We start from the raw sequence: 22160 nt of genomic DNA, 5'->3' as shown, positions 1-22160 counted from the left end.
GCCATCTCGCAGAGGGAGCGGCGGGCGGGAGAAGAGGCCAGGAGCGGTCGCCGTACGTTCTTATAGGCTGGGCAAGAAAGAGAGTTGTCGTGACGAGGTGGCCGAGTGGTTAAGGCGATGGACTGCTAATCCATTGTGCTCTGCACGCGTGGGTTCGAATCCCATCCTCGTCGGGAAGTCTTTTTTTTTTTTTTTTTTCTTCCTCTCCCCATTTATTTCCCCCCCCCCTCCACCTCTCAGGGGACCTTCGCGCTCGCTGCCGCTGGCTCTGCTGCCCGCCCAGGGCGCGGCCCGTTCAGCCCCGAGGAGCTCCCGCCCGCCCGCCCGCCCTCCCGCGGCAGCCCGCGGGCCGCGTCCCGTGGCGCGGGCAAGGTCGTGAGGGGAGGCGGAGGATGGCGGGGGGGGACGCGGGCACGGCCGCTCCTCAGGGACAGACCCCGCGCGGGGCCGGCGTCCCGCGGGGACACCCCCTCCGGCTCCCACCTCCCCGGGTTGATATTTTTGAGAAAGAAGAGGGAGCAAAGCCACCGCCCGGGGCAGCCACCATGGCTGTGGCGGTGCCAGGACGACGCCCCGCGGGGTTTTGGTGTCATGGCCCCGGGGTGTCTGGATCCCCGTGGGGCCGGCAGAGCTGCCAGGTCCCTGCCCGCCCGCCGGCTAGGCCGCCTTCCCTCTCTTCTCCTCAGGAGCCAGCCCTGCTGCGGAGCCACAAGCCGTGAGGCCGCTGGAAACAAACCGCTTCCGACTCCCTTCTTGCAATCCCAACGCGCGGTCACGTTCGGGCCGGCCTGGTCCTTAGCGGGAGCTTTGGGTAAATATTTGCGAGATCAGGGTTTGAGGGACCTCCAGCCAAACCGATCTGGGCGCCTCATTGGAAATTACGTCAAGGTTTGCTTTAGAAAAAGAATTACTGCCGTCGGCCTTGCTTTTCATGAAGCTGTGACGATTTAAAAAGCATGAATGTTTGTATTGAAGAGATACTGGAAAGCTTTTCCTCTCTGCTTAATCCATCAACAGTTAACTTTTAAAAAGTCTGGAAGCAGAAGTTAAGGGAATACAGAGCTCCCACTAAACACATCATGGCAGCTGGGGAAGGGGCCTCTCACACGCAATTTGCTGTAACAGCTCTGCGAGCCCTCTAGGCATATGCTGCGGCATTTTTAACTACGCTTAAGGTACTAAATCCTGTGCAGAGAAGGGCCAGATTGTGACTCTACAGCCTCACAAACAGCACCCATAACGGACCAGCTAAAACACAGCTGCAAAAGCCTTATCATGTGGAAGATGGGCATCTTGGCAATGTTTTCGGGGTTAATTCCGAGTCAATCCTACAAAATGAGTGGGTAAGGCACAGCAAAGTTCCCACCAGGGTTTGCCGGGAGGGTTTATTTGTATAGGTAAGTGCTTTAGCTGCTGGCGAGATGCACATTCTCCCAGTCCTTTGCTGTAGCATAAAAAGATGTATCAAAATAAAACTGTACTAGAGAAAGGACTTCTTCCAGGACCTACACTTTGTACAGGTAACTTTATGCCCACAATCACCCCCCAACCAGGATGCAGTATTTACTGCAGACCTAATCTTAGATGGGAATTTATCACAAGACATCTCTAAGAGTAACACTTTCCCCATTAGCAAAACGGCAAACACTGACTTCTTGGGCGTGTGTAGGGCACGTATCAGCAGGACACCACCTCTGAACTGAACTAAAATTAAACATGGTGCAGTTGGTGGCAGGCTCCTTGTGAAATCAACCTTAAATTTTCAGTGTTCAAAGTATCTTGAAAACAGAAGCCCTGGGGTTTCTTGACCCGCAAGGTGTGATAATTAAAGGATGCAAACTGCAGTCATGCATAGCCAGAAAAATGAAAAACACAGCACTGAGCTCCGGTTCCACATCAGGCCCTTCAACCACCCAGTCTCCATCTACTGGCACAAGTCAGTAAAATCCCCTTCAGATGCTTATTTCTTACAGAGAGGGAAAAGAAAAAAAAAAAAAAACAAACACACCAACCCCCTTTTCCCCCAGACAATATAACTTGGGACACCTAAAAGTCTAATTTAAAACTGTTGCCCCTAAATCTACTACCTTCCCCTTGCATCTAAAGCTAGTAACAGCTGCAGACACCCTTATTTATACACTGTGAGTGCCTAAGTTTCATTTACAGTTACATGAAATATGTATTTTGGGGCATGAAAGATGTGGATGACACTAGTTTTTAGTGTCATCTCTCAAACACGGGGGACCTTTTCTCTCCTTTGTTTAACAAGCTGCCCATAGCTAAGTACTAGACCTGGCCTTAATACATGATGGCAAGAAAAAAGTAAAACATTATCTGTGGTTAAATTAGAACCATGAGACCCTTGGTAGGATGTAGAAGAGCAAAGCTCAAGCCTGAGTGAACTTTAATGGAGACATTCAACACAGCAGCTGGATGATCCAGGAGAGAAAGAAATCACTTGCTACTTTGAGCTACTGGAAGAAGTAAGCACTGGTTTATTCTGTTTTGGTGCACAAGTCCTGATCCTGGTAACGTCATCAACAAGCGATTCTAGGAGCCTTCTAGGCCATCAACAAGCCTTCTAGGAGGAAGGTAGTTATTCCTGCAGGCCTGGCCAACCTTAGGTCCCCAGCAGACACCTGTGAAGCAGGGAGTTCTCCAGTAACCTCTGTGAAACAGGCAAACTGGTAATAAAAGATCTGCATGAAAACCACGTCTTGGGGGGGCTGAGAAACAGCTAGAGCTCCCTAGAGCACAGCATGACAAGGAGAGATCATCTGAGAGCAGACCACACTCCAGCAAGGCTGTTGCCATACTTGCTGAATAGTATCAGCTCCTTTCTTCACCTTTAAAAAAAAGGCTTCTTTAATATTTTAGAAGTGTAGAAGGCTATGCAATTGCCCTATGTAGGAATGGGCGTGGAGAGAGGTGGATATGGAGCGACGGGGCTAGAAACCACTGTCTGCAAACAGTCCTGAAACAACATGGCTCTGCCCAGGTGAAGGTTTTGATTGCCTGTAGCAGTCACTGGAGCTGGTCATTACTACTGGGAACACATACAGAAAGGGGCGGGGGGGGGCGGGAAGAGAGAGACAAAGAACCTGAGACAGCAGTTATTATAATAACCCTCCCAGAGGCCAAGAAGCAACCATATAAACACTGATGAAGAACTATAGTGGTATTTATCATCTTGGAAACATATTAATATAAAATATATTTTAAAAAAGTCTTCTAGTTCATAAAACAGCTTTTTCTTTAAAGCCAATTGTCACACTGAAGTGATATTAAAAACAATTCCACACCACTCAGAAATAACCTGTCTATAGTGCAGTTTAGTTAAAAAAAAAAAAAAAAAAAAAAGTTGGCAGACTGGCCTCTACTTTGGATTTTTGCTCAAGTATGAAGATGTTTTCAATGAGGTGTAAGGGATAGAGATCGATGGGCTCTCAGAAGAGAAGGCAGCAGACAGGTCACAGGGCAGGTATCAGAACAGAAAGGCAAGAAAAAAAAAAAATCTACTAAATCAGTCTCCTTACAAATCTGATAAAGACAAAATCTGGGGACTAGTACCTCCAAAAATAGGCCCAATATAGAGATCAGTCCCTAGAGTTACTAAGTAATTATTTGAACAAATACTGAAAGAGCAATTTCAAAGCAAAGTCTACCTTGCTGACAAACAGTAAGCACAAAATGGATCTACTTCACAGTGCTCTGGCTTTACCTTATTGGTATTCTCAGTGATAACATTTGATTTTTAAAATCAGTCCAACAATAAAATACAGTAAAAGGAGTTTTGTGTATGACATGACATCCAGCATATTGAACAACATTCCAGCAGCTCTTATTGTCAGATACAAGAATGCAGAAGGCCAGAAGAAAAATCAGTTGCGGACTTTTAAGTGCATGCACTTAATTATCTGTGTGGATAATCAACAGCAGACCCAGAATATGTTGAGGTAAAAGGCAAAGCTGCCCATGCCGAGTGCCGTCTGCTGCCCTGAAGTGCTAGTTCACTACCAGGCAACATAAACCTAGTGTTGTAGACCCGTCTTCCTCCTCATCTTTTACAGTGCCTATTGGCAGTCAGGACAGTTCTCCAGCTCCAGCAATCCTTCCCACCCCATCTCAAGTCACAGGCAGTTTGTTCACCTCAACCACGTTGAAAAAGCAAATCTTGGGTCTTTAAAAGATGCTTTCCTGACCAACGATGTCCGTAGGTGTCAGGTGTCCTCGGTCATTCCTCCCAGTCTTCCATTGCCCACTCGGGCATCTTGGAGCAATACTCAAACTCTGCTCCCTTATAGCGCAAGGCATGCAGGTACATCACCAGCTCCTTGGGAGATGGGTCCCGCCTTGTAATTTTACACTCCACGCACAAAGGGTCCTTCTCATCTGAACGCTTTTCTCCTGTTTGCCCGTCCTGATTCTCACAGGAACCAAGTTCTTTATTTTTTTCAAGCGTTTCCAGGCTGGCATCAGAGTTCAGTGGACAAGCTACTATGTCATTTCTCTCACAATCCTTAGCATCCCTCTCGGGATCCTTAGTGTCCTTGGCAGGGCAGGAGTTCTCGTTTATCGGATCAGCCTGCGCAGACTTTGTGCAGTCACCCGAATTACCAGAGTCTTTATTTTCAGCGCTGGAGTTCAAGTCCTCCTCCAAAAGACCCAAGATATCCAGGCTTTGCTTGGAACGATGCTCCTCTACCAGTGCCTTAAGGAGTTCTTCATCCGTTTTATCGATCTTGCCACCCTTCCCCCTGTCAGGGCCCCAGGCTTCCATATTATAGATGGGGTCGTTGACAATAGGATGCCCCAAATACTGCAAATGGACTCGGATCTGGTGCGTGCGGCCAGTACGCGGAAGACACTTGACTACGCTGGTCTTACCGTTGTAACTGAGTCTCTGGAAGATGGTTTTGCAGAATTTCCCTTTGGGGTCCACGCGGCACACTCCCACTTTGTAAGAAACAACCAGTATGGGCTCTTCACAGACCACTTCATGTTCTGGAAACTCCCCCACCACACGACAGACATACTCCTTTTCCAGCTACGGGGAGATACAAGAGTAACTCTCAGAAAAAGGAACAGAAAACTGTCTCTGTCCTGATTACACCCAAGTCCCACCCTAGCTACTCCTTTCTTTCTCTTCAATGAAATACATTTTTAGGGAACATACTGCCAAAATTTTATTACAACTGAACAGGAAAGGGAAAAAAAAACCTAAAATCAGCTATTTAAAGCCAAATTTCTCTCATGCTTTCCCCAACTAGTCAGGAAATCAAGAACGCAAGGACTATTTTCCTCATGTTAAATTCAAGAGCCATCTCTCAGTCACTTTCAGTTTACAGCCTTGAAGCAAATCCTGGAAGCTAATACCCTACAGCCACAGTTCTGTATGGGTCCAGAGCCACTGGAAAAATGAGAAAAACTTCTAAAACTTTTAAAATTGAAAAAAAGTATTAGATGACTGACACATTTCCACTTACAAATAAAACTGCTCTCTAACTGTTTTGCACAATCCCAGTCAGTTTGCACAATCCCTTAGGGAAGGAGATCCCTTTCAATCTAATATTACCAAAATCAATTCAATTTTAGTCAGTCTTTTTCTCTCAATGCCTCTCATGCTTAATACAATAAGAACAGTACAGGTGACCACAGGCTGTTTTGGCAACTTGTGGTCGTTTACACCAAAGATATGGCCGACTTTGGACCTAACCCGTTTCAAGAAAATACCGTGCAAGAGACTCCAAAAACTACTGCAGCCCTTAGCTCTCACCTGTCTCTCCCGAACCTGCTCATCGATTCTCTTGGATACCTCTGCGGTCTTGGCAAACATAAGTACTCCCGAGGTCATGCGATCGAGTCGGTGAATGGTATGCAACTCCTTCAGATCATGCTCTTTGCCCAGGATGAAAATGACTGTGTTGTGACGAAACCTGCCGCAGGGATGTACCGGCAAAGAGGAGGGTTTGTCCACAACCACCACCTCATCGTCCTCCACCAAGATCTGGATAGGCTGGGCAGTGACTGGCGGCTCATGGCGATGCACCGTATTCCTGAGAAAATCATTATTCTGCAAGACAGAGGCAATTAGCATGAATCCAGCCTGCGTAACAACCCCATCTGGCCACACACAACGGGGGCTTGTGATACTGAGGGGAGGGGGGCAGAATGAAAGCCCCTTTGTCCTGGAACATGGTATTTAGCACAACAACTCTGCTTATCGACATTCAAATTCGATAACATGTCTTAAGTGGTATCTCTGTGCCTCGCCGGTTCTTGGGGTGCTGAGCAGGAAGCTGTGGGGTGTGCTGGCTCTGTGTGGGGCTGCAGGATCCGCATACTCCCGACCCCACCAGGGTCAGGATTCCCTGTGTTGTCCTAAAAGCAGATTAATTTACCTGGTGTGCAAGCTAATAACACACAGAGTTGAGGTATTTTCAAATTAATTTCATTGATGCGCATAAATGGGTGCCTGTCTCAAGACAGCACACCTTTGTCTCAAAAATTCCCACATTTATATATTTAAGTAATACATATTCATTATTATTTCCCTTAAGGATTGGTTCTTTCTTCTTCGCCTCTCACGTAAATTTAGCGCGCATACTCCGTCTTCCTTCACTGCCTTCTTTTGAGTAGGTGGTATCATTTGAGTAGGTGGTCAATGAGTCGGTGGTCACGATCTCCCCCCATAGGAATTACCTTCTACCTACTTCTTACTCTGTCTTGGCAGTTCCAAGCGGTTCTTCAAGGTTTATTGATCAGACCACGATCCGTTACCTTTTCTGACATAAGCATTCCACCTGGCTACAAAGCCCTGTTGTCTAACAGTTTATTCCTAAACCCGAAATCATGTCTAGTTATCGTTTCCCTGTTTTAAATATTAACTGATGGGGAGGTATACAGAACTTTAGCAGTTCCCTGGTTATTTCGATCACATTATACGTATTAATTGATAACCCCTGGGCCATCCGATCTCCCCTGGCACACCGCTGACGTTACCACCATCACCACGGGGTTATCCCACCGCACTGCTCGGGACGATGCTCATGGCCAGAGCCCACCTGGGCTCTCCCACGTTGGGTTACCGGCCTGGACACGCCACGCTCCTCACCGGGAGCCCTCCCCAACCCTGGGGTGGGGTGCCCACCTTCAGCACGATCTCCAGATCGCGAACGGGCTCCTCGTTGAGGCGGAGGCGGCCGGCGCGGGCGGCCGCGCGGTAGTAGTCGAGGGGCTGGGCGCGGAACTCGGTGCTGAAGACGTGCAGGAGGCTGCGGCCCACCCAGCGGCCCTTGCAGTAGGTACGGAAATCGAAGTAGTAGGGCCGCACCTTGCGCAACCCTCCCTCGAAGTAGTACGAGGTCTCGGCGAAGTGCACGGCGCCGAAGCTCACCCCCGCGCTCAACTTCCGCGGTGGCGGAACGTAGCGCTCGCCGGCCGCCAGCCGTCGCTTCTTAGGGGCCGGCGCCGCTTCCTCCTTGTCCCCGGGGCCTGGTCCCCCCTCGCCGGGGCCCGGTTCCGCCATACGGCCGCGGGGAAAGGCCGGCCGCGGCGACCGGGCCCCGATCCCCGCCACCCACCGCACCCGTGCTGCCCACAGCGCGCCGGCGCGCCGCTGCGCGGGGCGCGGCGTGACGCAGTGCGCGGGCGCGGCCAATCGCCGCGAGGCCACGCCCCCCACCGCGTTCGTGCGGCAGTCGCCTCTCCCCTTCCCGCCCCCATCGCCTCAGGTGACGGAAAGAGGCGGCCGCACGGCCCAGCCGGAACGCCATTATTTACCGGGACGACACCGGCACCAAGGGGCAGTTCCTCCCCCAGAACTGTTCCAGAAAAGGCTCTTAAGTCTCACCGCGGCCCACCCGCCGCTCTGAAGGCCTCTGGCTGCAGCCGCCGGGGCAGCCAAGCACCAGAAGGAAGGGCACACCACGGAAAAGCCGAGAGATCACGATGTTTCTCAACCCCCAAGTTCTCAGTGTTGTTACCAGAGATTAAATTAGTTGATGCAAGACAGGGAGAGAACACGCTCTCGGAATTAAGCTTTGACACATCGGGGTAGATCGCTGCTCTGAAACAGTAACCGCGTCTTATTTTCTTGAAGCATTAAGCAGAGTAGGCAATATTAAAGAGTGTTTTTAGTGAAGGTTTAAGTATTCCCGTCTGCTTTTGGAATTCTCTGTGAATAGATGTTATCTACAGCTTATCAGAGAGGACAGCTGGATCCATTCACTGCCAGGAACCAGACAGGGCCTCCGAGAGCCTGCCCCTGCTCCTGGAGAAACACCCTTTTCTCCATCCCTCCGTAGCGAGCTCTGCTAAAGCAGAGCTTGCCTCTGCAAGCACATCCGCTGATAAAGCTTCCATTCAAAAAGCAAAACCATACAGACCATCTACAGTCATAAGTCCCATTCATGAGCTTTCTGAGGTCACTTTAGAGATATCCATCCATCTGTCAGAATTCATCCCTGAGGCAAAGAAAAACCAACAGTTACTATTCACGGCCTTCAGTTCAGCAACAGAATCAACACGGCTATGGTGTTTATGAAAGTGTGCAGGCTCCAAAAAAAAGAAAAAAAGCTCGAGTCCTCAGTCTTCAAGCCCTGTCTAACAGAAAATACATCCTGCTCTCCTGCTGTGCCTTACCACAGCCAAGCCTCTTTCTTCTCTCTTTTACAAACAGCATCTGCTAGGAGTCCAGGACTCTGTCTGTCAGTAAAGCCAGCAGTCAAGGAGAGCAAGCTCACAGAGACAGCTGTGAGGAAGAAACATTCCTCAAAGGAGAGCAAATTTTTACCGAGGCCACTGCTTTTCCTTATCTGTCAGAGGAACATAGATCACGCCCATCAGTTGCGTTTCGATGATCTGCCCATCGCTGGTTTTGTCGTACTGCATCAGAACTTGGTTTGCACCTTCAGGACCAACAGGCAATATTAACCGACCTCCTGGCTTCAATTCATTCAGCAACTGGCAAGCAGAGAAATCAGAATCAGCAGAGGCAAAAAAAAGAGACAACAGAAATAAGCCACACTGTGAATGTCATGACACCTGGCAAAGCACAAGCTTGCCAGCTCCATATGACAGAAGCAGCAGCTTCCAGTGTTTCCCTAATTATTAGTTTTTCCACAGCTACTGATGCAGGCAGCCCACAGCAACAGACATCCAGCATGATCACTCTTACCTCCTTTGGTACAGTTGCTGCTGCCGCTCCAACATGAATGGCATCATAAGGAGCCTCTTCGGGGTATCCCTGCCTGCCATCTCCAACTACAGGACGAAAAAAGACTTTTGTTCTGATAACAACTCCACACAAAAATAATTCTTCCTACATAATTTCAGTGGAAATCTAGATGATGAAAACTTTGTACCAAGATTGTGATGGGAATTTGAATTTTGTTGGTTTACTTTTTGAAAAGGGAGAAGAGATTTCTGGAACTGAGCCATGCTAGAAGAAGGAACAGTCAAAGCCAGGAAGGCCTTTCAATAACACAGTGGCTTTGTGCAGGCTTGAGATTCCAGATACAGGAAGAGCTGACTCAAGCTACCCTCCCAAAAAACCCACAAGAGTGTGTGCAGACCCATTCAAATAAACTAAAAGCCAGATGTGGTATAACCATTCTCCTCCGAAGAGCATCTCTTACTGAATTAAGATAGTCACTACACACTGGGAAGTAAGGTGTATGATAAGACTGCCTGCAACATTACATACTACTTGTTTACACCACAGTGTTCAGGTCAGCGTGGCACAGTGCATACTTAGCCAGTAGTTTCTGGCAATGCCATGGCAAGCATCAATGCAAACTGGAACAACTGCTTTGAGAAGCAGAGCTCTGCAGGCAGCTAGAGCTAATGCACTGACAGGAGAGAACAAGCATCAGGATCCCAGAGAGCTCACCCACAAGCTTTACACGGCCAGAGCTGAGCAAAGTTGGATCATCTTCTTGGACGTTTCTGATGGATTCATGTACCAGCTCTTTAATGTGCTCTACGCCCACCGCTTTCCCTGTTGGGCCCATCTGAAAAGAAAAACAGCAGACACACACTGATATACCTCCTATATGGTAGGGAGATGTATCTTATAGGGCAAGTTTCTATAGGGATTGGAGAATTTCCAGGAAGAAACTTAAGAGCAGAGTTTCTGAACAGGAGGGGCAAATACTCTGCCCCCTTGGTTTTAAGGCTGAGTAGTCCCAGTTATATTAGCTACTTGAGGGATACACAGATGCTGCCTACAGGGATTCCTAGTAATCCATAATTTCCAAAGAAATAATTATTTGGTAGAATTAACAGCTTCCGTGGCAGGGCCAGTTCTTGACTAACTAAACTCCTGAGAAGAGTAACTTGACCAGCTTTCTAGCACTTCAAAGAAAAATAATTTCAGTTTAGTAAACAAAGAAACAGACTATGACTGCTGAAGAAGCAAACTAAAAAGAACCTACAATGGACTTGCACAGTAGATTAACACACTCGATCTGAACTGGGTTAACATACAAAACATCTCACAGCAGATACAGCATCCGTTTAGATTCCAAAAATGACTGTATTTGTTTTTACTACAAGCTGGTCTGGGAAGAATTTACCCCTTCCTCCCACCTCCTCCTCCTCCTCTCCCCACAAAAAGCACATGCCAGCTATGGCAAGCTACCCATCCTGATGCACCTTACGAGCTAGAAACTGAGTCCCGTGAGCTTACCATCCTGGCAAAGCAAGCTGTAAGATATCCACTTCCAGATCCAACATCCAGCGCTTTTGCACCTTCCACAAGCTGATCCTTTAGCAATTCCAGTGCATGGGCATGCTGTGCATACAAGAAGAAGGTGTGAAACATCCCATTTTAGTTTCCTCTCCTAAAACTTTTTCTTGTTCTAAGCATTATCTTCTCCAATTTAAACACAGCACACCTGGCATTTTGTCTGACACACTCAGAGTGGAATTCAAGTGTTTGATCTGCGACCTCTTTTTGCGGAACAGCATTTAGGAAGAGGTTCAGAAATAAGATGTGAAGCAGCAGGAAAAAAGGTCTCATGCAAAAAACGGACAACATTAACAGTTAGCCTCTGCTGCACAGAATTCCTATCTAAGCATACTTTTAAAGCAACTGAAAGAGCATAGGGCAAACTCATCTCAAAAAGAAGGAAGCTTCACATATACAGTGCCTAAAGAAACAAGCTTGATAATCGTGTCCATGGGATCTGTTTTACTTTTCTACTTTAGTATTTAAGAAAAAGATAAAATAAAAAATGGCAAACAAACAATTTCCTCCATTTCTGTTAAAAGTGAAAAGTTTCATCTTACCATATGCGGTGCACTGATTGTAGCCTTGTATCCTAAAAGGAAACCGGTGACAAAAGTTATGTGATAAAGAAATGACAATTAAAATTACCAGCGTGAACAGTTCTTTATTCTCCCCCACTTTCCCCTAAAAATATGAAAACGCTCTTCTCTTTTGTCGCACTAAAGCACTTCACTGACTTAAAATCTCCTCCTGTGGGATTACTAACGAGCACAAGATGGCTGCACAGTGCCACAGTTCCCAAGCGTTCCAGCCCCCAGCTCACTCATCAAAACGCCCTGCAGCTCTCACAGCCTGCGCTCGCTTCTGCTCCCTCAGCGCGACTTGGGGCAATCAACGAACGTTTTGAACACAGAAAAGCTGTCTTGTTCTTTCCTCTGCATCCCACAGTTGAAATACAGATGGGGTTTGCTCTACCTGACCTATTGTCAAACTTGGCCACTGTTCTGTGGAGAGAGCACCTAGCATGGAGAAGCGGGACCTGCCGAGCCACTTCATGCCCCTCCATCAGCATGAGCAGCATAGTCAGCGTGCAGACCGTAAAACGGTGATACTTTGCCTTAAGTTACTCACCGATAGACTGAGGGGAATCCATGTACGGGAAATATTTGATGTAGTGACCTCTGTCAGTAGCCAAGAGCACATCAAAGACTCGCTGGGATTTAATTATCCCTTTCTCTGGGAGAAGGAGGAAAACAGAGACAGAAAGGACTTAAATCCTCAGTACTGTAGCAAGAAGAGATTTGGACGGGGGGGAGCACAGTTCAGGGAGTTAGTGGAACTGGGAGAATTCAACCTCTATAAGTGACCTGAGAAAGGACAGAAAATAAAACCGCAGATGGAAGGATATCCTTTTCAGTTTCTGCTACACTGAATGAAATCACATTATGGTCCCAACCATCAGCCCAGTCTCTCTCAGAGAACGGTGACTTACACCCACAATGTTTCTGGGACTGCCAAACGTAATGAAAGATAAACAGAGTCACGCTTTCACTGCTGAAAGGGAAGACTCTGGTTCAGGTTTCAGGAGCACTGGCACGGCGAAACTAAAGTTAAGAGCGATGACTGCAGAAACATTCAACATCCCTTCACACCTCATCTCTGAGGGAACTCTCAGGGGGGAAAGATCACCTTTAGCAGCAGATGAAATGCAAAGCTATTTTTAAGTGCGTTCCGGCCCGCTGTCCCGAGCGGAGCGGTAGCACCAAGCGCTACCCAACCCCGGGGCATCTCACCGGAGGGGAAGCGCAGACTGCCGGGAGGCTCGGCCTCTACAGGCTCTGAGCGATGCCATGTTGTGCAGCATTTTAAAAGGTGTCATCCGTTTACTGCTCCAGAGAAGCAGAAGGAAGGCTGTGGATAGTCTTTCCACTTCTGGCATAACGTCTTGTTTCCAATTATAACTAGAACAAGTTCAGACGGGGACAAATCCTGAAATTCAGGCGATATTAACTCCTGCGCTTCAGAACGAACAGCACCACAATGTATGGCTGTATAACACTAAATAGCCTTACACCGAAACACCAGCAGATTCCATCAGCAGCTTTAGGACCTGCTCCGAACAGGAGCCCGCGCCGGTACTCACTGTAGAGGTTGTTGACTAGCTCCGGGTGGGTTTTCCCGCTTGAAGTCCAGGCCATCGTTCTGGCGAAGAGCAGTCCCATGAGTGCAAGCAGGACACAGGGCAGCGGGCAGCTCATCCCACGCAGACGGGCAGCTGCCTGCCTGGAGAGAGGGAATTCAAACCAGCTGTTTGACGGGCGCCCCAAAAACTTTTAACCTCTCCTCACCGTAACGCAACCTCGCGCTTCGCAGGCTATTGGGAACGCGACGGCGTCGGCAGGGTACGCCGGGCAGACCGTCGGCCCCACGGAATCAACGCCGCTACCTCGGCGACGGGCAAGAGCCGTTAAGAAATCGTTACCGGCCGGCTGCAGCTCTCCACATTTAAAACGACAGATCCGACCCAAAGCAGCTGCTTCACGCCGAGCCCTCGACAACCCGATTACGGGGCCGGGCGGCGGGCGCAGGGCGGGGAAAGAAGCCGTTTTGTCGCCGGCTAAGCCCAGCTGGCAAAGCTACCGTGGGGGTCAGGGTGACACCGGAGCCACCAGCCCCGGTGGAGCGGCTTCCTCCCCGGCTCGGCCGGCACCGGGCGGCCGCCGCCTTGCTGGGGAAGGTTGGGGCCGAGAGGGCACGGCCCCCGGTCCGGAGCGGGCCCCAGGCCGCCCCGCTCCCCCGCCAGCGGCCAACACCAGCCCCACCGAGCCGGTCCCGATCCCGGTCCCCGGTCCCCGGTCCCCGTCCCGGTCCCGGTCCTCACCGCGCAGCCGCACTAAAGCCCCCCGCGGCCCGTTGCCAGGCGTAACGGCTCGCTCGCCTCCTCCGCGCAGGAAAACTTCCGCCCTTTACCAAGATGGCGCCGCAGGGGAGTCAGCCGCCCTCACGCATCCTACCAATTCCCCACCCTCCGCTGGACGGCGGGCTAATAGGCGACTTCTCGCCGCCGGGGGAGCGCGGCGATTGGTTAGACCCGGACGCCAATCGACGCGCGATGAGAAGCCGTTGCGGCTTCCCGTGTTTACGGTGCGGGCGGCGGCAGCGGCGGCAGCTGTGGCAGAGGCGGGTGTGGGGACCGGGACCGGGGCGTCCCCTCCGTATCCCCGGGGAAGAGGCTGGGGCGGCCCCGGGGAGCGGTGGTGACAGGGGCCTGCGGGGGAAGGGGCGGAGGGAGCGCCGTGCCGGCAGGGGGATGGCGGCCTGCCTGCCTGCGGGGTCCCTCAGGCCCTGAGGGACTCGCCGGGCCCCTGGGTGTAAATGCGACACCCCAGAGTTTATCATCGCTCTCTGGAGGGTGACCTCGCTTCCCCGGTGGGATGAGAGGTCCCTAAAACGTCTGGTGACGTGACTTGGGCAGAGGGGTGTAGGCAGGGGGAGGCCTGGGAGAGAGGGTTTTCCGCTCGGTGTTCATCATTTATTCCCTCCGCCTCAGGACTTCACGATGAGAATGATTGAGAGCGTTGACTCCGTGGTCACCAGGTCCAGTGAAGACCTCTGGGCTGAAATCTGTTCGTGTCTGCCACATCCCGACCAGAAGGATGCTAGCGATGCTTTTACAGACTCCTTCATGGATTCCTACGCTGATGGAGGAAGCCAGGGCAGTGGATCAGATGTCTCTTCCCAAACAAAGCTGAAGCCCTGGGCACCCCTGAATGATTCAGAGGTGTATTTAGCATCCCTAGGTGAGTGTCTGGTAAGGCTTCGATTTCTCCGTTTGCTCAGGTGCCTGATGACAGCTATGGCTCTGTTTATGCAGCTGAGGTGACGGTGCTCACAGCTCTGGTTGGAAAGGTGTCTTGCAACTATTTAATAGAGCATCTGACTCATTTACTGCAAGGGCATCAGTGGAACTGAGAGGCACAGTCATAGCTTCTTCAGCTATACCACAGAAAGGAACTTTTTATCAAGTACAAACCAAAGAATTTGGGGTTCTTCCCCCAGATAAGTGGGGTAGGGACACTGCTGTTTCTTCTCTGAAGAGCACGTAGTTCCACTCTAGTTGACCTGGGGAGGGGAAATGCATTCTGAAATCATTACAGAGCCTATGTGTTTTTGTGTTACTGGTATTTGTCTCATTCTTTTTATGGAGTCTGTCCTTTGGAGACACTTCTGAGTGGAAAGAGAAAAGTGAAATTTTTTTGTGACCTGTTTTCTGGTTGGAGAGGAGGGGGACAGGTATGGGAAAGCAAGCTGTGATGCTTTCCCAGATCACGCCTGCTAGAATATGTATTTTAAGATGACAGATCATGCAGATCATCTTTGCGCGATTGCTTCTCTTAATTCCTGCATAATCTACAAAGCCATAAATTGATTGTGAACAGTGTAACAGCTGATAGAAACACTTGATACAAGGGATGATGAGGTTGCCAGTAGCGGAGTTAACATCCTAGCACAGCTAAGCGCTGCAGTCTTTAGCTCTAAGGCCATGGAATTTGTCACCCTGTTTTGAGTATTTCCTACTGTCGTAGTTTCAGCTGGGATAGAGTTAACTGTCTTCCTAGTAGCTGGTACGGTGCTATGTTTTGAGTTCAGTGTGAGAAGAATGTTGATAACACTGATGTTTTCAGTTGCTGCTAGTAGTGTTTAGACCAATGTCAAGGATTTTTCAGCTTCTCATGCCCAGCCAGTGAGAAAGCTGGAGGGGCACAAGAAGTTGGCACAGGACACAGCCAGGGCACCTGACCCAAACTGGCCAACAGGGTATTCCATACCATATGACGTCCCAACTAGTATAGGAACTGGGAAGTGGGGGTGGGGAATCGCCGCTCGGGGACTAGCTGGGTGCTGGTTGGCGGGTGGTGAGCAATTGCACTGCGCATCATTTGTACATTCCAATCCTTTCATTATTGCTGTTGTCATTTTATTAGTGTTATCATTATTATTATTCGTTTCTTCTTTTCTGTTCTATTAAACTGTTCTTATCTCAACCCGTGGGTTTTGCTTCTTTTTCCCGATTTTCTCCCCCATCCCACTGGGTGGGGGGGAAGTGAGTGAGCGGCTGCGTGGTGCTTAGTTGCTGGCTGGGGTTAAACCACGACACTACTCCCTTCAGAGGCCTCATTGTACAACAGCATTCAACCCCAGGACGGATGCTCCTGTTGCCTGTTAGGAGGAAGCTTTGCGGTTCCCCTGCTCTCCAGCAGTTGGACTGCTACTCCCTCTGCTTGTAGCAAAATATTCCATCTTTATGGCTTTTCCACTTCTTTCCCTCCTGTGGAGTTATTTTTATCTTGGGTGAGTTTGTAACCTGGTTTGCAGTGCAGCCACACACATAGTTGTCTTGGCTTGCATAGGAGGCCACATACAGAAACAGGCCGGGAGGAATGGGTGGCAAAAGTGGCTTTATAAGCTTTTGTTTCTGCTAGAGCTTCCATCTTGCCTTAGTTGCTGTTTTAAACTATTATTTCACAGTACACAAAGTAGAGTTCTTAGCGTCAGATCAGGGGTGCCACAGGAGCAGAACATAAATTGCTCTTCTGGTATTAATTCCTGCTGCAGTTCCAACTTGTTCAGAAAATGCCAGAGGATTAACTTTTACAAGCAGGCTTCAGACTAGATCTGCATCTGTTTTTTCATAGCCAGGATGAAAGCATAACACTAGCACAAAGTTTCTCTTGTATATCTGGCTAAGTCAACAGAAATAAACCTGTTCTATGTTTGTACCTGGCCAGGATTAGTGATTGCAAAATCATAGCATCAGCCTGGCTGGATGTTTGGACAGATAAAATAATTCAAATCTTCTGAATTGCTAGGTATAGACACTTTTGGTGACAGCTCAATTCTGTGACACAAGACAACCTCCAGGAAACTTAACAGATGGGCCACAGTCTTGTGAACTAGCCCAATTTGACTAATGATGATAAGCTTTTCAGTAAAAAAATGTGATTACAAGTCAATACATGCCCCAATTTAAGTGGGAAACCATTATAATGAGATTTTGTGACCAGAGGAATTAATGAAATTTGCTTTCTTGTAGCTTTGTGTATTGTAGTTCGATTACCCTGCGCCTGGTAAGGAGGTGCTTTTCATCGTCCCTGGTGGCTGAGAAACTCACAATATCACATTCTGTTATGAGATACCCAACTAATAGTACTGTTGCACTCGCATTCGTTTTTTTCCTCAGCTTGGGCATTATTTGGATTCACACTACAATTAGTGTGATTTATATTCCATGCCAATTTGCATGGAAATTGTGGGAACTTAAGGCCTGTGAGACCTGAACTCTCCTGTGTGATTTCATGGAAACTGAACAGTAAATGTGAAAGTTATTAAAACTCAAAAATGGGCAGAGTTGACCGATTGCGTAAACCTTATTTCCTTCAGAAGCATCACCTAAAAAATATCATCTTGTATACATACAAGAAATACAGTCATGCAGACTTGAAATTCAGGGGGAAAAATGACTTAAAATATGACTTAGTCTTGAAAAGTTAATTTAAGTTTTTTGATATAGAAGTCCAGGTACGTCTTTTTTTTCCTTTCAGACAAACATAGTAAAGGTAATCAAGACCCCTCCTTTGTCTCTTCACAGAGAGAAGACTGATGAGAATTAAAGGCTTGTCTCAAGAGGTGACCTCCAAGGATATGCTGCGCACTCTCTCCCAGGCTAAGAAGGAATGCTGGGACAGGTTCCTGCAGGAGAAGTTTGAGTCAGAATTTTATGTAGAGGGACAGGACTCTGATGAGAGGTAATAAGCAAGTCAATGAGAAGGGATTACCACTTACCATGTTGGCAAACAGACTTTATTTCTTAAAAACTAAAATAAGGTTTTGTCAGGACTTGTGATAGGGCATTAGGACAAAAATAACATCTCATTGCAACTTGGTAAGGCTGTCACAGCCTTGATGAAACAGTTTGATAATGACCATTTACATCGTACTAGAGGGGAACACACGGAGCACGTAGGGTTTGAACTTTCAATGCTGTTCACCGATTGTTGCATCCCTCAGACTGGAGCGATCCAGTGTGGAAACAACTGGAATGTAGTTGATAATTTCCTTTGTCACATTTGGGGTAGGGAAGGAATGGAGTGGAGGAGGGGATGTCTAATGTGTCTCAGATGGTTTTTTTTAAGGCTTAGCTTTAAAAGTGAACCCCAGGCCATTTCCTACATCCTTGTAAGGGCCCACTTAAGCACTGCTTCAGACACAAGTGGGATTTGAAGTTCTTCACAGGGTTGGTACCAGTCCTGAGATTAGATTTCCCAAGCGGCTCTCCCTTCTGTGCCACTCTTACCATGCTTCTGCTCTCTCACCCATTACCCTTTTACAGATGATGTATGAATTAAGATGAGAGTCCTTTTCTTTAGTAATCTCACATCCCAATCACTTATAATGCTCTCCATATTTCTCCTTTCTGAGCTGACATTTTCCATGATTGCTTCTAGCTGGAAAGAAGATTATTTTTCTCCCTTGAAGAAAATCTACTTAAGCTAGTTTGGGAGTTTAAGTATGAAAAATAATCCATGTTTACAAGGAGTTTTTAGATTCTTTCTTTGACCAGTTAACTTTAATGTGATTTCTATTTAAACACAAGCTTTTGGAGACATATGTGCTCTCTACTGTTTTTTAAAGGCTGAGGTTGTTACCCATGAAAGAATTTTCTTCCCTAGAATTTGACTGTGAACTTAGAAGTCACTCCCGAATGGTGCTGAAGTATTTGATTCTCACCCATCAATGTAATTAAACAAGCCTTAAATTTTAAGCACACAGATAATTTCAAGGACATTACTAAGTGAAATTCAGCTCTTGTAAAAGAGCTAGAAAGAGTTAATTTTGTTGTGGCAGTATTGAATAACTTCAATCACACTTCTAGAAGATGAGCATACGCGCACACACATACATTTAAGAATTATGATATTAAACATTTAGGATTATAGCCAGCATTTAAACAAAGACAAGGTAGATCTGGTCAGACCAGTTATTGTGAGATAGGCTGTAATTATGCTTATAAAAAGCTATAGAATCCATAGTATGGTTAGCATTCTAGAATTTACACATACTGCCTTTTTCTTCTTTAATATTCTGGTGTTATTAACAGTCACACATTTTTATATGTGCTTCCTGTTTTCATTTTGTTCCCCTCCCTTACCCCCCATATTTCCTCATCTTCATCACAAATAGGCAGTTGTGGGTTGTGTGTGTTTGTTTTAACACTAGGTATTCTATTTCTAGCCCAGAAAGCTGGAAATTGAATTGTAGTCTTTGGCTATGGACAGACCAGTACTTCAAGAGTGTAAAGGTTGATGTACCTGCTAAGGATTCTTTTAATCAAGAAAAATCGGAGCATAAAACTTTTCTAACCATAGTTTAAAAAGCCCAGCTACAGCAGAATGTCTTTGTAGAATGAAAGATTCTGCTTGCTCCTCGGCACACCAATCAGTCTCATGGTAGACCTTATCTGTGACAACAGGAATACCTAGAGAGGTGCAAGTAATATATACGGAGGATTTTCCTGACACATTTTTTCATACATTCCTGTGAGGCTTTGTTGCTCTCGTTTCACTTTGTGTCTTTGCTTTCCCTCAGCACGCTAGAACATCTAAAGCGATGGCTGCAACCTGATAAAGTGGCAATCAATACTGAGGAGGTACAGTACCTCATCCCTCCAGAATCTCAGCCAGAGAAGCAGGAGACTGAGGAAGAACCTCCAGCTGCAGAGCAGTGAGATACACGCCAGCTGTGCCACAGAGCTGCCTCTTGTCTGAGCCCTGATGAAGTTGTACCCAACGATAGTAATAATGGAGGGCAGGGGGTGATAAAAGTGCTAATTATCAGTCATTTAAAAACCAAAATCAGCCCCAACACACAAAAAAACCCAGCTCTGAACCTCCAGAGATAGTGACTGGCATTTGTTACGGACAAGAGCAAAGCGCCTGTGACACAGCGTATGCTGAACTGAAACCTTACTTTGATATTCTCCCAGCCTGTAGCATCCTAATCATTCCAGTCAGAATGTGAATTGTTTGTAATTCATCAGGAGACATATTAAACAAAAAAAAAGCAGTTCTTCAGAAGCATCAGAAAACTTAACGGTCTAGAATAGAACAGATAAAACTACTGAATCAGTTTTTCTTCCTGTCTTATACCTTTTTTATTACTCAATTGGGCATTTATTTTTCTTTCCTGCAAAGTCCACTGTGGTGTTTTCTATAGATCTTCACTATTTAAGCCTGAGTTGGCCCTGAGCTGTGCCTGGAGGAAGACAGATATTTTTCATCTACATGAATTTGGAAACTTAAAGGAAGCTATCATTGCAATCATTAAATGATGGTATTGTTGACATTGTAACTATTTGACATTCCTCTCTATGTAACATACCCTCCTACAATATCCCACTTTATTGGCCAAACTCTCTATTATAGATGTGACTGGAGGGGGAGTATTTCTTTTTCTCTTGTTGGTCATTTTGTACCTGTTCTTTATCTCCTTCAGCCTCTCCAAAAGAGGGTCAGATGAGATCCTGTATCGGGAATCCAAGAGCGATAACCAGGGAGGCTACAAATAACTTTGTTTTCATCACAGACTTGCATAGAATTATCTGACTTTAAATGTGTTCTAGTACTTAAATGTTTTTCATCCCGTTTAACTCTGCAGAGGGTTATTTCCCATTACTAATCAAAAAAACCTGTAATCATGTACTTGTGTGAGAGATTCTTCTTTAGCCTGTGCTTTCTGTCTTGGCATTGACACTAAAGGTCGATAGAGGGAAGCAGCATACATCTTCTGTCAGATAAAGCTTGTTAAGACTGAAATTGTACAGGCAGTTCTAGTTGTTTATGCACATGAGATTCATACCATGTTCATTATGTATCTGTAAAAAAATACATTTTTAAAAGGAGCTTCTTGATAGACCATCCTTGTTTCCTGTCTCTACAATTATAAATGGTGCTATTATCTCACTCAATGATAGCTGTTACTCTGTTGGTGCTTCTCCTTCAGTGTCATGACTCAGTGGTTGTTGCCACGATCAGCATTATCAGCATAACCCCCCACCCCAGGCTCACTGTTCACAGAAAAGTCACACTCAATTCTCCATTAGAACAAACACTTTTTTTTTTTTTTTTTAACACTTGAGAAATATGGTGAATCACCTGAATGTCAGTGATACAAGACTTGCAAGTCTCATGCCTTGTTGGAGGGTGGGTTTTGTCATCTTTTAAATGTCCCTTTTATTTATCTCCAAAAATAAGTCTGCTTTCCTGTACAGATACAGTGCTGTAAGTATCTCTCACCTGTGATGTCAAGCTATAACAAAGATGCTTCCGAGTATTTACCAGAATGGTACGTACAAAGAGAGAAAGATGCAATTTCTCTGTCTGTACCCAGGCTATTTTGTAGTCAATACATTTCCTTCTTGTGATTGGCAATGACTGTGAAAATGCTTTATGTTATTTTCTCTATTCCTGTTAAAGCAATCTGAGAAAGAAATGTATTCAGAATAACTGTAGTAAAACACTTCTGGTTCCAGGACCACATAACCTAGCATTTCCTCTAGAGAAGGGACCTTAGAGAGAGTAGCTCTCACTATTTAATTTTTAAAAATAGCTCAGAAGCCCAAGGAAAGGGCCTGGGGAAGAACTGTTGTCCAAATAAAGAATTAGCCAAGGTCTTTGAATTTGCATTGATACTCTGACAAGACATACACAGGTCCTTTGCTGGGTAGTTACGTGTATTTTTCTGTACAGATGACTGAAGAACAGGAAGGTCATCTGCCTTGATTTCTCCAAAACAGCAGCTACTCTGAGTAGCTTTTTGTGCGGGAGGAGCTGTTCAAACCCAGCAGGGAAGACCAGCTCTTTTGCCCCTTTGCATTTGTAAAGCACGCTCTGCCGGGATGGTAGGGAGTAAGTCCTATGGCTGCGCATGGAGAGCAGGCACTGATCATTTTCATCGGACCCAGGGACTCTCAGTAAAAAAAAATAAAGAAAAAATAAATAAAAGACCAGAACAAATCAATACCAAGCAGGATGGAGGCCGGAAGGTCAAACACTTTGTGAGGGAGGAGGAGAAAAGAACTAGAGCTGGTAACTTCAATGGGTAATTAAAGCGACCTCCGCAAACAGCCACATCCAGTTCCGTCAGGGAGTCTCCGTCCCCGCCGGGCATACCAGCTCCTGGTCCGAGCAGCACCTTGTGTTGTCAAAGGGTCAGTTGGCTTCCAGTGGTGTAACGTCAGCTCTACTGGCTCTGGTACGGCCAAGAAAGCTGAAGGAGCGCAGGACAGCATAGCGTGGTTTTGGTCAGTTGTCATGCTGGACACAAGTTGGGAAGAAATACCAGTTTCCTCTGTTTGTGGCTGTTGATTGGT

The 22160-nt window shown here is 47.0% G+C and overlaps 3 protein-coding genes and 1 non-coding gene across 12 annotated transcripts; 2 read left to right on the top strand and 2 right to left on the bottom strand.

Moving 5' to 3' along the window:
- Nucleotides 1–91: 91 nt before the first annotated feature.
- TRNAS-GCU lies at nucleotides 92–173 on the top strand. The gene has a single exon. It is a non-coding gene; the product is annotated as a tRNA-Ser (tRNA).
- Nucleotides 174–2472: 2299 nt separating this feature from the next.
- Nucleotides 2473–7849, bottom strand: RPUSD2 (RNA pseudouridine synthase domain containing 2). Of its 2 annotated transcripts, XR_005934113.1 has the most exons (4): nucleotides 7151–7849; nucleotides 5777–6073; nucleotides 3810–5047; nucleotides 3453–3531 (listed from the first exon to the last, which is right to left on the bottom strand). XR_005934113.1 is itself a non-coding variant. In XM_030038759.2 (3 exons), the coding sequence occupies exons 1-3, from the start codon at nucleotides 7526–7528 to the stop codon at nucleotides 4235–4237; spliced, it is 1488 nt and encodes a 495-aa protein (XP_029894619.1). In that variant the 5' UTR covers nucleotides 7529–7849; the 3' UTR covers nucleotides 2473–4234. The 2 variants fall into 2 exon arrangements, 1 of the variants encoding a protein (XP_029894619.1); XM_030038759.2 differs by having other exon boundaries at nucleotides 2473–5047.
- Nucleotides 7850–8117: 268 nt separating this feature from the next.
- Nucleotides 8118–13770, bottom strand: LOC115351711 (protein-L-isoaspartate(D-aspartate) O-methyltransferase-like). 3 transcript variants are annotated; one of them, XM_030038761.2, is made up of 9 exons: nucleotides 13614–13770; nucleotides 12876–13015; nucleotides 11864–11968; nucleotides 11293–11324; nucleotides 10691–10795; nucleotides 9893–10013; nucleotides 9179–9264; nucleotides 8795–8964; nucleotides 8118–8465 (listed from the first exon to the last, which is right to left on the bottom strand). In XM_030038761.2, exons 2-9 carry the CDS (start codon nucleotides 12988–12990, stop codon nucleotides 8453–8455), a joined length of 747 nt encoding a protein of 248 aa, XP_029894621.1. In that variant the 5' UTR covers nucleotides 12991–13015; nucleotides 13614–13770; the 3' UTR covers nucleotides 8118–8452. The 3 variants fall into 3 exon arrangements, with proteins under 3 accessions (XP_029894621.1, XP_029894623.1, XP_029894620.1); XM_030038763.2 differs by having other exon boundaries at nucleotides 12876–13011; nucleotides 13614–13738; XM_030038760.2 differs by lacking the exon at nucleotides 13614–13770 and adding an exon at nucleotides 13215–13566.
- A 17-nt stretch (nucleotides 13771–13787) lies between these two features.
- CCDC32 (coiled-coil domain containing 32) lies at nucleotides 13788–20690 on the top strand. Of its 6 annotated transcripts, none has more exons than XM_030038769.2 (4): nucleotides 13788–13876; nucleotides 14283–14532; nucleotides 17382–17538; nucleotides 19379–20690. In XM_030038769.2, exons 2-4 carry the CDS (start codon nucleotides 14292–14294, stop codon nucleotides 19515–19517), a joined length of 537 nt encoding a protein of 178 aa, XP_029894629.1. In that variant the 5' UTR covers nucleotides 13788–13876; nucleotides 14283–14291; the 3' UTR covers nucleotides 19518–20690. The 6 variants fall into 6 exon arrangements, with proteins under 6 accessions (XP_029894629.1, XP_029894624.1, XP_029894628.1 ...); XM_030038764.2 differs by having other exon boundaries at nucleotides 13840–13916; XM_030038768.2 differs by having other exon boundaries at nucleotides 13843–13900; nucleotides 14280–14532.
- Nucleotides 20691–22160: the final 1470 nt, after the last annotated feature.

This window comes from Aquila chrysaetos, chromosome 16 (assembly GCF_900496995.4).
Source record: "Aquila chrysaetos chrysaetos chromosome 16, bAquChr1.4, whole genome shotgun sequence".
Classification (NCBI taxonomy): Eukaryota; Metazoa; Chordata; class Aves; order Accipitriformes; family Accipitridae; genus Aquila; species Aquila chrysaetos.
Note: the sequence above shows the minus strand (reverse complement) of the source record. Positions and strands in the feature narration are given on the sequence as shown.